This window comes from Triticum aestivum, chromosome 4D (genome assembly GCF_018294505.1).
Source record: "Triticum aestivum cultivar Chinese Spring chromosome 4D, IWGSC CS RefSeq v2.1, whole genome shotgun sequence".
Classification (NCBI taxonomy): domain Eukaryota; kingdom Viridiplantae; phylum Streptophyta; class Magnoliopsida; order Poales; family Poaceae; genus Triticum; species Triticum aestivum.
In genome coordinates, this window is record NC_057805.1 from 499,551,042 (window position 1) to 499,565,766 (window position 14,725).

General features: G+C 50.0%; 1 protein-coding gene across 1 annotated transcript; it reads left to right on the top strand.

Annotated features, from left to right (window-relative positions):
• Positions 1 to 10,933: 10,933 nt before the first annotated feature.
• Positions 10,934 to 14,573, top strand: LOC123099020 (uncharacterized). The gene is made up of 6 exons (XM_044521130.1): positions 10,934 to 11,115; positions 11,990 to 12,107; positions 12,199 to 12,570; positions 13,126 to 13,579; positions 13,845 to 13,926; positions 14,253 to 14,573. Exons 1-6 carry the CDS (start codon positions 10,936 to 10,938, stop codon positions 14,454 to 14,456), a joined length of 1,410 nt encoding a protein of 469 aa, XP_044377065.1. The 5' UTR covers positions 10,934 to 10,935; the 3' UTR covers positions 14,457 to 14,573.
• Positions 14,574 to 14,725: the final 152 nt, after the last annotated feature.

Below are 14,725 nucleotides of genomic sequence, written 5' to 3' on the forward strand. Positions count from 1 at the left end.
TTGTAACTCGATCTCCCTGACCACTGGTCCGTGTGCCGCAGTACTCCTCCTGCCGATCTCAGAAGCCACACCCTTGCAATCTGTAGCGGCCTGCACCTTTGATATGTTTAAATCTGCCGCAAGATCAAGGCCTTCTCTTACCGCCAAAGATTCTAGTGTAGCAGGATTTGTAATATGTTTGAAGATAAGAGTCGAAGCCCCGAGAGAACTACCATCTTGGTCCCTGCAGATTGCCGCAACAGCTCCATATCGGCTCCCGCGTCCAACAGCCGCATCCACGTCCAGCTTTGCATATCCTTCAGGAGGAGCGATCCAGGCCGGGTGGTGCGGGGTTTCACCCCCTGATCCTGCTCTCGTTGGGGCTATGACCTGAAATTCAAATATATAGGAGTTGATGAACCCATGCGTCGTTTGGGGCGACTTAAACAGGCCTTCATACAATGCTTTCCATCTTGCTCCCCACATGGCCCATAGTGATACTGAGAATGTTATAAAATCATCAGGTTTTAAAGCTCCCATCATCGCGAATAACCACAACTTGGGGCACACTTGTTGTTGAGAACTCAGCTGGTCCAGAATGGCCTCCGAAGAAAGCGCCCAAGTGCATCGCACCATCGGACAGTTCAGCAGTGCATGTCTCCAAGAGTCGGGTGACCCGCACAGCCTGCATGCCCCTGTCGTCGCCATGTTCCTCCTGCATAACACGTCACCCGAGGGTATAGAGTGGCGAGCAAGTCGCCATAGAAAAACCTTGATTTTGCTTGGTACCTCAACCTTCCAGATGGCTTTCCATTCCTTGCTATACCCCTCACTGGTAGATGGCGTCTCTCGTTCTTCAAGCCATCCTTCTCTATCATATTTAGTCTGAACTAGCATGCGGTATGCAGACCCTACTGAAAAATTTCCCCGAGGTTCTTCTCCCCAGGACTAGAAATCATCGATTCGTCTTGTGCATAGAGGTATTTTCAGGATTTCTTCCGCATCGAACTCAGTGAACACTGCTCGAATCATCCCCTCTCTCCATGAGGCCGTAGCCGTCTCAATAAGCTCCGACACCATTTGTGGTGGGGCTGGAACCAACGACGTGATTGGTCTCTTGTAGCTTGCTCGTGGGATCCAGTTATGGTCCCAGATCCTGGTAGAGGCTCTGTCACCAATACTTCTAATCACACCTTGAGCCAACACATCTCTACCCTCTAAAATCGCACGCCAAATCTGAGACGGATGCGACCCCAATTCTGCTTGAAGTAGTGATACTTCTGGATAGTAAGCAGCCTTCAGCAGCCTCGCACTCAATGATTCGGTCTCATTCAATAGTTTCCACGCCTGTCTCGAGAGCAATGCTAAGTTGAAAATCTCCAAGTCCCTAAACCCCATTCCTCCCATGTGCTTTGGTTTAGTCATGATATCCCACGCTACCCAAGCTGGTTTGCGTTTCCCCCTTCTGCTGCCCCACCAGAACTGACGAATCATAGATGTGATATTGTCACAAAGTCCCCTTGGCAGCCTGAAACAAGACATGGAGAATACTGGTATTGCTTGTGCTACTGATTTAATGAGGATTTCCTTCTCTGCCGCCGACAAAAGCTTCTGCATCCACCCTTTCACTTTCTCCCAAACTCTATCACGCAAGTATTTAAATGTGCCATTGTTTGACTGACCCACATCTGTCGGCATTCCAAGATATCGTTCATTGAGGGACTCATTATGAATGTTCAAATGGGTTTTCACTCCGTCTCTAATTCCCTGTGGGCATCCTTTACTGAAGAAAATTGATGATTTTTCAGTATTTATTTTCTGATCCGAAGCATTGCAATATATATTCAGTAGGTTTGGAACTCTGTCTGCAACCTCAACACTAGCCTTGAAAAGCAAGAAGCTATCATCCGCAAATAAAAGGTGGTTCGCGGCCAGGGCCGTTGGCGCCACTTTAATACCTGTGAGTAAGGATGACTGAGAACTAGATTTCAGGAGGCACGAAAGGCCCTCTGCTGCGATAAAAAATAGGTAAGGTGAGATAGGATCTCCCTGCCGAATACCTCTTGATGGATAAAAACGCTCGAGTCTTTCTCCATTAAACAACACCGAAAAAGAAACTGAAGAAACCATAGCCATTACTGTGTCAATCCAACTTGTTGCAAACCCCAATTTCTCCATTATAGCCTTCAAATAAGACCACTCCAACCTATCATAGGCCTTCATCATATCCAGCTTCAAAGCACAGAAGCTGTTATTTTTTGACCTGCTTCTCTTCATAAAATGTAAGCATTCATAGGCACATATTATGTTATCTGTGATTAGTCTGCCTGGCACAAACGCAGATCGCTCCTCTGAGACGATGTCCGGTAGAACAAGCTTTAGTCTGTTTGCAACTACCTTCGATGCAATCTTATAGAGCATATTGGATAAGCTAATCGGTCTGAACTGTGAGAGAAGGTTGGGATTAGTCACCTTGGGGATCAGCACTAACACTGTGTCATTGATACACTCCGGGCTCTCCTCCCCTTTAACAATTCTGAGAACCATTTTCGTCACATCCTCTCCGCATACATCCCAATGCTTCTGATAGAACAAGGCAGGGAAGCCATCTGGGCCAGGTGCTTTTGTGGGAAACATCTAAAAAAGCGATGTCTTTACCTCATCGCTAGTGTAAGGTGCACACAAATCTGCATTCATGGCATCGGTCGCCTTTCTAGGTACATGATCAATAACCTGCTGTATTCCTTGCACTCCTTCTGACGTATACAGATTCTGGTAAAAAGCATTCGCCATTGCCCTCAATTCAGCCGGATCATCCACCAGATGCAAACTGAGCCATCCATGGAGCATTGGCCAGCGCACGATCTAGTCTGCATCTAGTATATGTCCCTCCAACCACTCTCTTTTCAAATGTCCAAGGCCTGCCTTTGTATCCGATGTCAAGCAGCATGCATATATCAACTGTTTCCTTGAAAGCTTGTATTTGAGTATTACTCCTCATCCCAATTCCGACATGTTCACTTGCGCGTAAAACCTCGTTGAAGTCCCCTATGCACAACCAGGGTAGAGAGCTAGATGTGCTGGTGTTCTTTAGAACATCCCAAGTCCGATATCTCAGGTGTGTTTGAGCCTCGTCATATACACACGTCATTCTCCAAGCATCATGACCTTCTTCCTCTACAGACACATCCAGATGATAACAAGAATAACCCAAAATATCAATCTTTATTCCATTGTTCCAAAAGAGACCAATTCCACCACTTCTGCCTTCGCTATCAACGGCATACGCATTATCATATCCCAAAGTGCCAGCTAAATTCTCTACCCTAGATCCTCCTATCTGAGTTTCAACAATACATAAAAGGGTAGGGGCAAGCTTCCTCGCGAAATCGCGAAGTTCTTGGACTGTCGCGGTGTTGCCCACACCACGGCAGTTCCAACAGAAAGTACTCATTGGGCCCGGCGGCGGTCCTCGAAGGAGCCCGCCAAGTTCTTCACCGGGATGCTTGAGCTGTCCCTTTCATCACCTTCTGTCCTTGAACGCTTCGGGTCTCTGATCGGGGGAGGACTGACCATGCCAGCGCCCACCGGGACGATGGCGAGTGCTAACGCATTTTGCTCTCCCTTCTGCTTTTCCTTCAACAAATCGCTTTTTCCTGAGTCCTCCCTGTCAGCCCTCTTCCTACTTGGGTCATCCACAGACATATCATCCATGCTTGGTTGCAGCCCAGCTACATAATCCTCATCATTCCCGAAGTATTCCTCATCATCTCTTGGTGTCCCTCTGTTTCCTCCACCACGGCCGCCTTGCCGTCCTCCACGGCGACCTCTGTCACCTCCAGGGCCTCCTCCTCGCCTCATGGACCACGTGGCGCAGAGATCCTGGGCCATGCCCATCGGCCTTTTTTTCTTAGCACAAGCAGTATGACCGTAGCCTACCCGCTGCATAGCATACATCTGGGAGGGGACCCGGGGCGGCCGCCCCCTGCCCCCCTCACAGGGCCAGCCCTGGCACTGGCTTGATGTCCATGTCAGTACCGACGTATAGAATCAACATCCAATGTGGTTTAGACTAGTGTAGGGAACGTAAGTGATTTGATTTGCGGGCATGTTTTGTGGTTATTTCCCTGATATAAAATTCGAAATTCTTAGATCATCTACACCTTCAAAAACAAAACTGATACGAGCATTTTGGGTATTAGAGGTGAGAGATCTTTATTTTCTCTTGGAAATTTTGAGATTTTGATCAAGTGGGCAAAGGAGGATGAAATGGCAGAAACGATGCACATCATGTGAGCTTCCGTGCGTTTGATCTTGGATGAATAATGCATGACTACTTTGGAATCAGATAATGCTTTGACATATTACAATGTGAGACGAGCTATATAGAGTGTGCATTGGTGCTCTCTTACGATAACTAATAATGGAAAACACACAACTCGAGGAAAAACTATCATTTTGAACTGCACATAAATGGAACAGAAAATGTTGAGAACGAATTAGAAACAAACATGCACATGAGATGCTTGTGCTCAAAGCTTCATCTTCCCAAAGTCATAGAGACTTGCCTATGGTTTCCGACTACAAATAAATTGATTCGGTTGCATGTTTTTGGGCATAAGTTGCTCCACACGCTTATGATTTAAGACTCTCAATGTGGCATCTTGTGCTATCACAGGGGCAGGATCTCAGAGTTTCGATGTTTTGAGATCTGAATCATCTGGAAAGGGTCTATTTATTGATGGTGTTTCTGCACAGAGGGGTGAAGATTTTTGTAGGCTAGAGAGCGTGATGTCGATGGGAACTGTAGCGGAGATAATGTGGGGGCCAGTCCATCTGGATTGAAATGAAGTGATCTAATAACTGGCTAATGGGATCGATACAATACGGCTAATGTGGCGAATGGGTTTCTGCAACAACAGTACTCTCACACATCCTTTTCTCCACTCCCACCTCTACTTTATGGCGTAATCCTATTTGGCACTCCTGACTTGTCTTGTTCGAGCCGACTAGAGAGGGGGATTGGTTGCTATAAGAATGACACTCTTGCACATGTGCTCAGCTCTTCCCTGTCGGATGTATCATTTGGGCGGGATTTCATTGGTCTCCATCTTATGTTATGGTCTCATCTCTTAACCCATTTGTATTCAGTTAACCTGGCATAAAGACGGGTTGCCGGAATCTAATTACATCAAGGTCCTTCACAGTCGACTCTATGTATCATGCTCTTATGCAGTCAGAGATCCCAATGCAAAAAGAAAAATCGGAAATGAAAAATACAACTAAAAGTCAAGATCTTCATGTGGTATCTTTGGAGAAGAGTTATGCTAACTAAAGGCAACCTCGTCCTCAATTGGCATGGAAGCCAGAAGTGTAGTATTTTTACTTATGATGAGACAATCAGAGACCTCTTCTTCCTATGTAAGTTCACACGTTCTACGTGGCTAGCAATCCAAATAGCATCCAATTTATATCCTCCCTCAAGTGTTGTCGATATATATGTAGTCATTGACTTGATGGAATACCATATAGGTTTAGCACGCTTATAAGTGTCTGAGCATCTGTCTTATTATGGTCGCTTTAGTTTTATAGGAAACGATATTGTGTTTAATACCGAAAAAGGGTTTCCCCCCGCTTTGTATACAAAACAACCAACCGATACATCCAACGATAGGTGCTGGGGCGGAAGCAGCACAATCACGCCCAAAAGAAAAGAAAGAGAAAATACAAGAGAAACTAATGCCAACAACGGCGGATCGGCAGAAAAACGAAGAAGCCTCGTGGCCGCCGCACCCACCGGAGATCGCCCACCAAGCTCCGAGCCTCCGAAGCGCCTGTACCAATCAGCACCTCCAAGAAGGGACGCGGCGATGGCGACGCTGCTGCCAAGAGTTTCCCCCGGTACGCTGTGAGGAGAGAGGAAGGGTAGCCCCGACGCCCTTCAGGAAGGTCGGGCGGTACCCACAAGTGCCATCGCGTCAGTGTCGGCCAAGCCAACAGGGATTTCTCCCGATCCCAACCTCCACCTCAGGCACTCCAGAGCTCGCCACCAAACAGACCCTCACCCTGCGCCAACCCGGTCACGAAGCTTCTCACGCCGTCTCACCACGGCACCGTGAAGCATGGTCCGCACAAAAGGAGGAGAGGAGCCGGGACTAGGGCAGCCGCACCGTCGGCACGAGGGAGGGCCCCACCTCCACCGTCGAAGACAGTAGCTGACCGGACGCAATAGCAGGAACATACCAGGCCCGTGGCCGCACAGGCCCGGCCGGGATCTCCGAGGCCCGTAAAGTTCCCGCCTTCGCGCTGCAGCCGGCACGCCATCGACGCCGCCTCCCCTGTCCAAGCCGCTCCCCTGCCTCCCTGCACAGAGAGCCACCAAGTGGAAGCACCACCACCACGTGTGCCGCCGGCCACCACCACCAGGTCGCCGGACCGCCACCGGCCGAGCCGCACCACCACCGCACGCCCGCGACGGAGAGGAACCAACGCAGCCGCCGGGGGCCCGAAGCCGGACCCCAGCCGCCGCCCATGCCGCCCGCAGCCCGCGCCGCCTGCCGGACGGAACCGGCCGCCACGGCGAGGCGCACACCACCCGCAGCCGGCCACGCCGCGCCACGCCCGCCACGCCGCGGTGCCCCGCGTCAGCACCGCGCCCGCACCCGAAGAAGCGGCCCGCGCCGCCCCGTCGCGCCGGGGGAAGAGCAGGCCCCCCCGCCGCCGGCGCCGGTCGGGCTTCGCCCGGTTGAGCCCCCTGGCAGCGGCAAGGGAGGAGGGAGGAGGGGGGAGGCTCGCGGCGAGCGGATCTGGAGGCCCTCGCCGGCCGCCTCGCGGGTGGCAGCGCGGGGAGGGAAACCTAGCGCGGGCGCCTGATGCCCGTAGTAATCCGTGCGTCTCATTGTGTTTAATAGAAAATTATCTTCAGGTATTTAGGGCATCCATTGTATGCACTAGCTTCGTACATGGGATGTGCTCACTAAACATTGTTCCAACTGCTCTTCAAGGTGGTGTGTACGTGGTTGAAGTGAGTGGCCAGGTTTTTGCTCAATATGGGTGACAACATTATCTCCGGATCGTTCCACCACCTCCTTTGACTATGCATAATCGTTTTCATATGACTTTATTGTTGGATACTCATTTAGGAAACAAAATCGTCCGTACAGCCCTAAAGCGCTTTCCAGGCGACGCAAGGGGCTAAACCTAGGGTCGCCCCAGCCAACCATGACGTGGATCCTCCTCCCGCCGCTGTCGCCGGCTTGCGCCTCAGTGGCTACGGGCCCTACTACCAAACGGTGGTGGGGTCTTCTCGATGGTGATGGTCGCATTATGTGGGGCGACGGCGGCTTGGAACATGAAATTCATGGTGACGTGTTGCGGTCCTCTCCCCATGCGGCAAATGACGTATGGGTGGTGACCTAGCCCACAGCTGCGACGGTGGTAGTCTGGGGCGTGGCAGCGCTGCTCAGCCGTGTCCGATCTGGGCATGCATGGACCTCCTGCAGGCGCTGCCAGTGGGTTCTCTAGTTCTGGCAATGTCGTCCCTTGGGGGTCCACGGGCCTGGGAGATCTCTCTCCGATGAGGTGGTAGTCGGTGGTAATGTGCTCCGCCGTCGGTGTTGGTCGTTGTCGTTACAACTCTGGTGTGTGACGGCGACCTGCCCGCGGATTGCGCTGGCCATCGAAAGATCTTCGCGGGGGTTTCCCTCTCCAGATCCGGTTTCACTTCGTGACACCTTGACACAGAGGGATGGTTGTGCAGCGGTGGCTATCGCACATCACATGTAGCTGCTGGGATTACAGAAAGGTGGTGGCGACAACACCTGAGTAGCATTGATGGTGGTGCTACTTGGGCACCTGGTCTTGAGCTCCGGGTGAAAGCCTAGGTCTAATCCGAGTTGGTTATATCTAGCAATAACGATGTTTTTATGTTGTTAGCTTGTTGATTGCTTGGATATGTCTGGACTGATTCTTCAGGATGAAAACTTAGAATCTGCCTTTGGGTGGTTGGATCCGCGAGCGGTGCTTGAGCGTCGCTCCCTTCCCGAAGGCGTTAATGTCAAAGAACCTCGTCGAAAAAATTCACCCTTGGTCAAAAAATGTGACTTCATGGTTGTCAATATGTCCTTTTCTTTATTTGTGTCAGACTCTTGGTTTAGTCCTTGTGCATCTTATCTATGGAGAGGTTAGGTGTGCCTCATTTTGCATTATATATCCTCTTGATACTGAATTTTAAGCTAATAAAAATTGACCGGAAAGTAAACACAAATGAAAAAGATGGAAATCACGCAACGCTTATTTCTTCTTCATACTGTATTTCTTACATATGTTTACGAAACGGTCCTGGCAAATCTCCAGACAGAGAATGAGCCCCACAAGTACACAATCGTTAGTGCGGCAGCTGTTGGGAAATCGCTATCAAGGGAACGCTTTGAGCTCCTAACTTTGGACTTACACGCACGCAAGATCGCCATCAAGGGAATGCTTTGAGCGACGTAGCGGCCCGGCCTAGCCTTTGGCTCCATTACGCAACACCGACGGCCTATCTTCTGAACCCTAGCACTCTCTTTTAAATTTCAACCTCCGGTTGGCATCAGACTGCATGGAGATTAGCTGTTCAGATTAGTTTTTTTAACCTGACAGCCGAGCAAATTAAGCCTCTACACTACATCCATTTGCACATGCGCCCGCTTAGTCAGAGTCCTACGTGGCCAATCATCAAGTGATTGCACAATTACATGAACCTAACCCACCTAGTAGCATACATTCCTTATCCTGTTTAGCTATGCACTTATGCTTCTCCACCGTCAAATGATTAGGCATCTCTGTCGGAGCGAGTTTGTGGCTGTTTAGCTGCGTATGTCCTCGTTGTCAACTACTCCTATATATATTAGTGCTAGTATATAGTCTGTTCCCCTAAATGTCGTGCCTTCTACAACCAGAAAACATGGTCTTGTCTCCTGAAGGAGTTCATGACTGCATAGAAAAAGCGAACATCCACTAAAGTGTTGTTGTCATGGAGTTTGGAGGCAGCTTCTGGAAGTTGGGTCGATAGCCAAATTTCAGGTTAACTGCATTGCGTGTACGGCATTCGACATGGAACAGTTTAGGTCTCCTTTGGTTCAAAGGAAGAGCGGAGAAAACACATAGAAATGGATTTTTTTTTCCTATGATGGCAGTATTCAAGCCAGTTCGAAGGAATGCCGCAAAGGAAAAATAAAGAGAATATTTTTTGGTCTCGATTTCAAAGGAAAAACACATGAATTTTACAGTCCGTTTAGCCCTTTTCCTTTTCTTCAAATTTCTATGTGCGAAGAACGAGACTGACGTCCTTAGTGGCATAATGGCATGCTAATCGTACGTTTTTTATGCTGTTTGGCTCCGTTGAGTAAGATTCATGTGTTTTTCCTATTCCGATGAACCCAAACACCCGCCAAAGTCTGCAAAATTCACCCGTTTTCCAATCCTCTTTGCGCGTGCATATTCATATTCAGTTTCTTCCCTATCCAGCATTTTTAGAATCATGTAAAGCAGAGGAGAAGCCGTTTTAGTTCAGCTAAAACAGCAGTCAGTATATGCGCCAGCATGGACAAGAATAGACAAGTCGCGGTGACAGGAAATGGAACCGCACGATCTGGACCAGGAGCGTCTGAACCTGATCCAACTCTGCTGCTGCATGTGTGTGCCTGCCTGCTACAGCTACTGCATCCAGGTTCGTTCATGTGTGGTGATGCGTCTCACTTTGGCTTTGGCTTTGGTCCTCCTCCTCCTCCCGGCACGTCCCATCTGCAGGCTCGTTTCCCTCTCTCCCACTCAGAGCTACCGACCCGTCACAAACATTGCAACTCCCCCGACTAAAATAGGGTTTTCCCCAGCACAGTAGTACGTGTACGAACGAATTGATGAGCCCATCGATCAGATTCAGATTGTACCACCACCGCTCCACAGTGCACGTGCGGTCCCTGACACTCGCTCCCTCACTGTGCCGCACGACCTGGTATCACTCCGTAGTCCGTACCACAGCTGCTCGTTTAGTACAGTACCAAGTTCCAGCGACAGCGAGTGATTAGTACCATGCGAAGATAAGCAGTAAAAATACGTAGTAGGGTAGCCAGTGGAGTCTGACTTTCACCTTCTTGTTTAACTTGACTTTGTATGGAGTATGGAGCAGTTTCGAAACGGCAGAGTTTGAATAGTGGCTGTTGCGTCAGGGGAAGGGAGAGCAGACTGCGGCGCGCGTAACGTAACCTGCTGTGGCCGGCGCCGCGCGCGCTGCTGTCCCGTCCCTCTGCGTATGCGTACTGCAGTGGCAATGGTGAAGGGCTCGAGACGGCTTCAATTCGGACGGCATCCATCCTTTCCCCGCGTCCGTCGCGTCGCCGTGCGGCACTGATCTACTAGTAAGTACCATTTATAACGTGAGCCGGTACCGCTGATCCATGATCAGTAGTCCTGTACTGTACCAGTATCTGCATTTCAACTCAAAATGCACCTAGTACAGTGGTGTTTTTGTTCATGATTAGTTCTAGTATACTACATGCCAACTGGTAATAATGTTGTTGCCTAACCAAGCGCAGTCTTGAGAGAGTGCGGTGCGCTTGACTGACAAAGTCACTGGCAGAACAAACAAATGCAAATGCCCGGAGAAGAGGGAGTGGATGAGGAGGATCCGGCGAGCAAGTCGTGTTCGTGTGCGGACAGACACAAGCGCACGCGCAGATTGGTATAATTGTATTATCATCTTCTCGACTCACGAAAACGCGGGAGAAAAGGATCCAACCGGACCCGCACTCCCGATTCTCCTCGCAATCCTCCAAAATCCAAATGCAATTCCTCCCATTCTCCTCGCATGTCTTAATCGGCTGGGTTGATTAGCAATGGCATAGTGGGATGCATATTGTTTTGCTAATCAAGCAAGCAGGCTTGATTGACTAATCACCCCCACCGGCCACCACTCGGATGCTCGCACGTCCCCACTCCGCCCGCTCGCTAAGCTTCCCCTCCCCTTCTTCTCCCCACTCCTCCTCGCCCAGCCCAACCGGGACCCCCAACCAACCCCCCCACCGTTGCCGTTGCAGAGCCCGCCACGCCACGCCGCCCATGGACTACGAGCGCATCCACGACCCGCCCCACCGCCAGGTCCGTTCGCCGTCTATCCCCCCTCCCCGCCGCCGGTTCGCTTCATTCTCATTCGGATCGGATCTTCTCGTGCTGCTCGCCATGGTTTCTTGCGGTACTGCTTCCTCCCTGCTCCTCCCATGGCGGGAACGATTGGGTGCCTTGGCTGCCGCTTCTGGCGTTACGCGCGGTTTGCAGGGCACTGGCGGTTCGGCGCCGGCGATCTTGGCTCGATTCGGCGATTTCGCTCCTTATCCGCAGCATAGGATTCCCTCGTCGCGCAGTTCGTGGGTAGCCATCGTGAGGTTTCCGCTGCTAGCCCTACCCTCGTGAGATTCCTTCGTCGCGCAGTTCTGTATCCTTCTTGAGTTGTGCCCTCCATAATGACCAGTTCTTGGATGGAAAGCAGGCAGGCATATGCCTGCCGGCCGTCGCTGAATTCGATGCGCTGTCCAGCGACAGGTCCACATTTGACTCTTCCCCTGCGTCGCTCGGCTTCTCTTCTTCCCTTCTCCCCCCAAATCCGGCCTTCATTTTTGGTCCTGAATTCGACGCTCGCTTTGCTGAAAAGTTGCCGCTTTCGCTGTCCTCACCCAGTCGATGCCACTGCTCTGCTCTGCTATGTTTCGTGTTGAATTCGGCGACGATGTCAGTAATATGCGCCGTTGCTTTCACCGGGTGCCTCTGGAGGCACGGGATTGGGACGGGTCGGGTGTTTTGGGCGCACGATTTTCTAAAAAGCTGGGGATAGTTTTGTCCATTCTCCCGTGATTCCGTCAAATTTGGCAATTTCTCGGTTCAATTCGCCGCGGAAAGCGTTGCTCTACAAAACGTCCCGATCCCCTTCTTTCAGTCTCGCTGAATTCCTCTGCTCTTTCTGTCTTGTGCAATGCAGTCGGGCGGATTCTCGCCGGCCAAGCTGCGAGCGATGCTTCTCGGGCTCGAGAAGCACCAGCACTCCGGCGAGGACACCTCGCCCGAGGCCAACGACTCCGGCGAGCTCGACGACCGGAGTAAGTCCAACTGCCATACATACAGTTCATCAAATGCTATCATCTACAGTTTACTGAACACTAACACTTTTGGTACCAATCGTGTCCACAGGGAGCTTGGAATGCTCCACCTCCACCGAGATGTCCAGCAACAGCGGCCACAGATCAAGGAACCGGGCTCCGGAGGACGACAGCTTCGACTCCGAGAGCAGCTCTTCGGGGCCGACAACGGTTAAGAGGGCCGCGGCGGTGTCTGCTCTGCTGCCGCCGTTCTCTAGACCGACGCCGTCGAAATGGGACGACGCCGAGAAGTGGATTTCGAGCCCGACGGCGAACCGTACTGGCCGTGTGATGACCGCCGCAGGGTTTGCGCCGAAGAAGACGGCATTTGCTTTACCTGAGCACGGTGCCTGCCCGCCAGCCGCTGCTAAGGTGGTCGCCGAGGTGCCGAGAAACACCGGAACATTGACTGATAATTCAGTTGGTAAGTGATAACTTGCCATGCTTTTGATGTTTTTATGTTGTCTCACTCTGTTTTACTACTACTTGATAATGACTGCGATGTGATCATGAGCTGAAAAATGCTTCTGTGGGGGACTTGAGAGCAATATCTTTGCTTCATGTGTCTGGTATGTCCTAAGATGTGTGTCTGAACTTTTGAGGTTCAACTAGCATGTTTCATGATTGTTTATGATGCAGCATGCTGAATCGAGTCAAGGATTGTTTGCTAGTTCTTGGGCGGCAAATTTGAAGTTGTGGGTGCCAGCTGAATCGGGGACAAGTAGAGCATAACATCATGATACACTAGTTGGTGGTGCGAAAAGGCCCGACTCTGATGATATCATTGTAGTAGGCCTGATGTTTCCTTTACCAGAAAAGCCAATCTGCCATTATTCACCACTTATTTTCTCTTTATTCGGCAAACAGTTTCAAGTGGGGTTTCCAGCTAAACCAGAAAGGAAATTTGTTATCTCTGTTTTTGTTTTGTTGATACAGTTAATGTGCTGCTGACTTTGTTTTGGGTAATCTATATCTGCAGGTTCCACGCAGCCCGATTCAATCAAACCTGCAGAAACTGCCCCAATAGTCGACGAACCAGAACACGTAATTCGGTCTGTCTCGATGAGAGATATGGGAACAGAAATGACTCCGATTGCCAGCCAGGAGCCCTCTCGGACTGGGACTCCGATAATAGCATCCAGCCCTACCTCCACTAGGACGCCAACTCCTAACCGGAGCGTAGAATTTGGTGTTGGTACAATTGATTCCAGCAAGATGGGCATGTCTGAGGAGGAGCTACAGTTGAATACCAGGAAGGAAATCATGGATCTAGGCGAACGGCTAGGCAAGACGACCATAGCTGCATGGGCAAGCAAGGAAGAGAGAGCTACCGCAAATTTCGCAAATGTTCCAGCTGATAAGGCTGTAGAAATCGACAGAGAGACCCGTGCTGCAGATTGGCACGAGGCAGAGAAAGCAAAGTATCTTGCAAGGTATATTTTCTCATTCTTCACTATCTGCTATCGGATACTAGCGGAACTGTAATGTAACAATCCTCAAATCATTACTGAATTAAGCTTGCATTGATGACATTCTGGTCTCGTCATTTGGTAGAAATATACACGTGTGCAAAGAGATGGACACTATCTTGATTGGCCCATTTGAAGATGTGCACACTTGTGAATATGATCTTGATTGCGCATTCTCCCGCATAACGAGATTGATCATTAATCATCTATATTCATGCGATTCTTGTAGGTTTCAGAGGGAAGAGGTAAAGATCCAAGCTTGGGAAAATCACCAGAGAGCAAAAATTGAAGCTGAAATGAAGAGCATAGAGGTATATCATGAGATGTTGACTAAATATTGATATTAGCGATTGCGCTTGGAGTATAAATGTAAGGAGTGAAGTGAACTGTTACTTGATGATCTGATACCACTGAAACTTCTAATCTGAAGCACATCTTGAAATTTCGTAGGTCTGATCTGTAATCACTGGCACTGCAGCATAAGAAGCACAGCATAGTTTCTTTGAATTGCTCAAAAAACTGCTTAGTTCCTCTGAATTACCATATAAACCATCCCTAAATAAAATTGTACAGCTCATAGCTGAGAGAAAAGTCAAGCATTCAGCATCTAACGAAATAACTTTCCTCCGGATCGCAGGCGAAGATGGAAAGAAAGCGAGCTCGCGAGCACGACAGGCTTGCGAGGAAGCTGGCATCAGCGAGGAGCAGAGCAGAGGCGAAGAGGGAGGCCGCGGAGGCGAGGAGGAGCCAAGAAGCGGAGCGAACGGATGAGCAGGCGGCGCAGATCCGTAAGACCGGGCACATACCTTCCTCAATCTCCTGCTGGTGCTGGTGCCTATGATAAATCCCATGCCTCTGAGCATCGTAGAAATGTTTCTCCTGAAAACGACCATTGTAAAAATGCTACTGGCTCATCTTTTACCAGCAAGGAATGCAAAGTGTGTCGCCGTTTTCGTCCTCTCGAATTTGCCATATCGGATAATATCTGCGTATTCATCATTTACATCGCGAATTAAAACCTTGCCACGACCGTCTTTGGCGAGGAAATTCGACATTATTATATTTATTATAGCCGTAGGAAATCCAGTTTTAGTTAACACGGATAAAAAT

Bases quoted from the DNA above. Each gene is read 5' to 3' on its own strand.
- LOC123099020 (XM_044521130.1), top strand. From the start codon at position 10,936: ATGCTCGCACGTCCCCACTCCGCCCGCTCGCTAAGCTTCCCCTCCCCT. The intron at 11,116-11,989 runs GTCCGTTCGCCG...TGTGCAATGCAG, and splicing joins ACGACCCGCCCCACCGCCAG to TCGGGCGGATTCTCGCCGGC. The intron at 13,927-14,252 runs GTATATCATGAG...TCCGGATCGCAG, and splicing joins CTGAAATGAAGAGCATAGAG to GCGAAGATGGAAAGAAAGCG.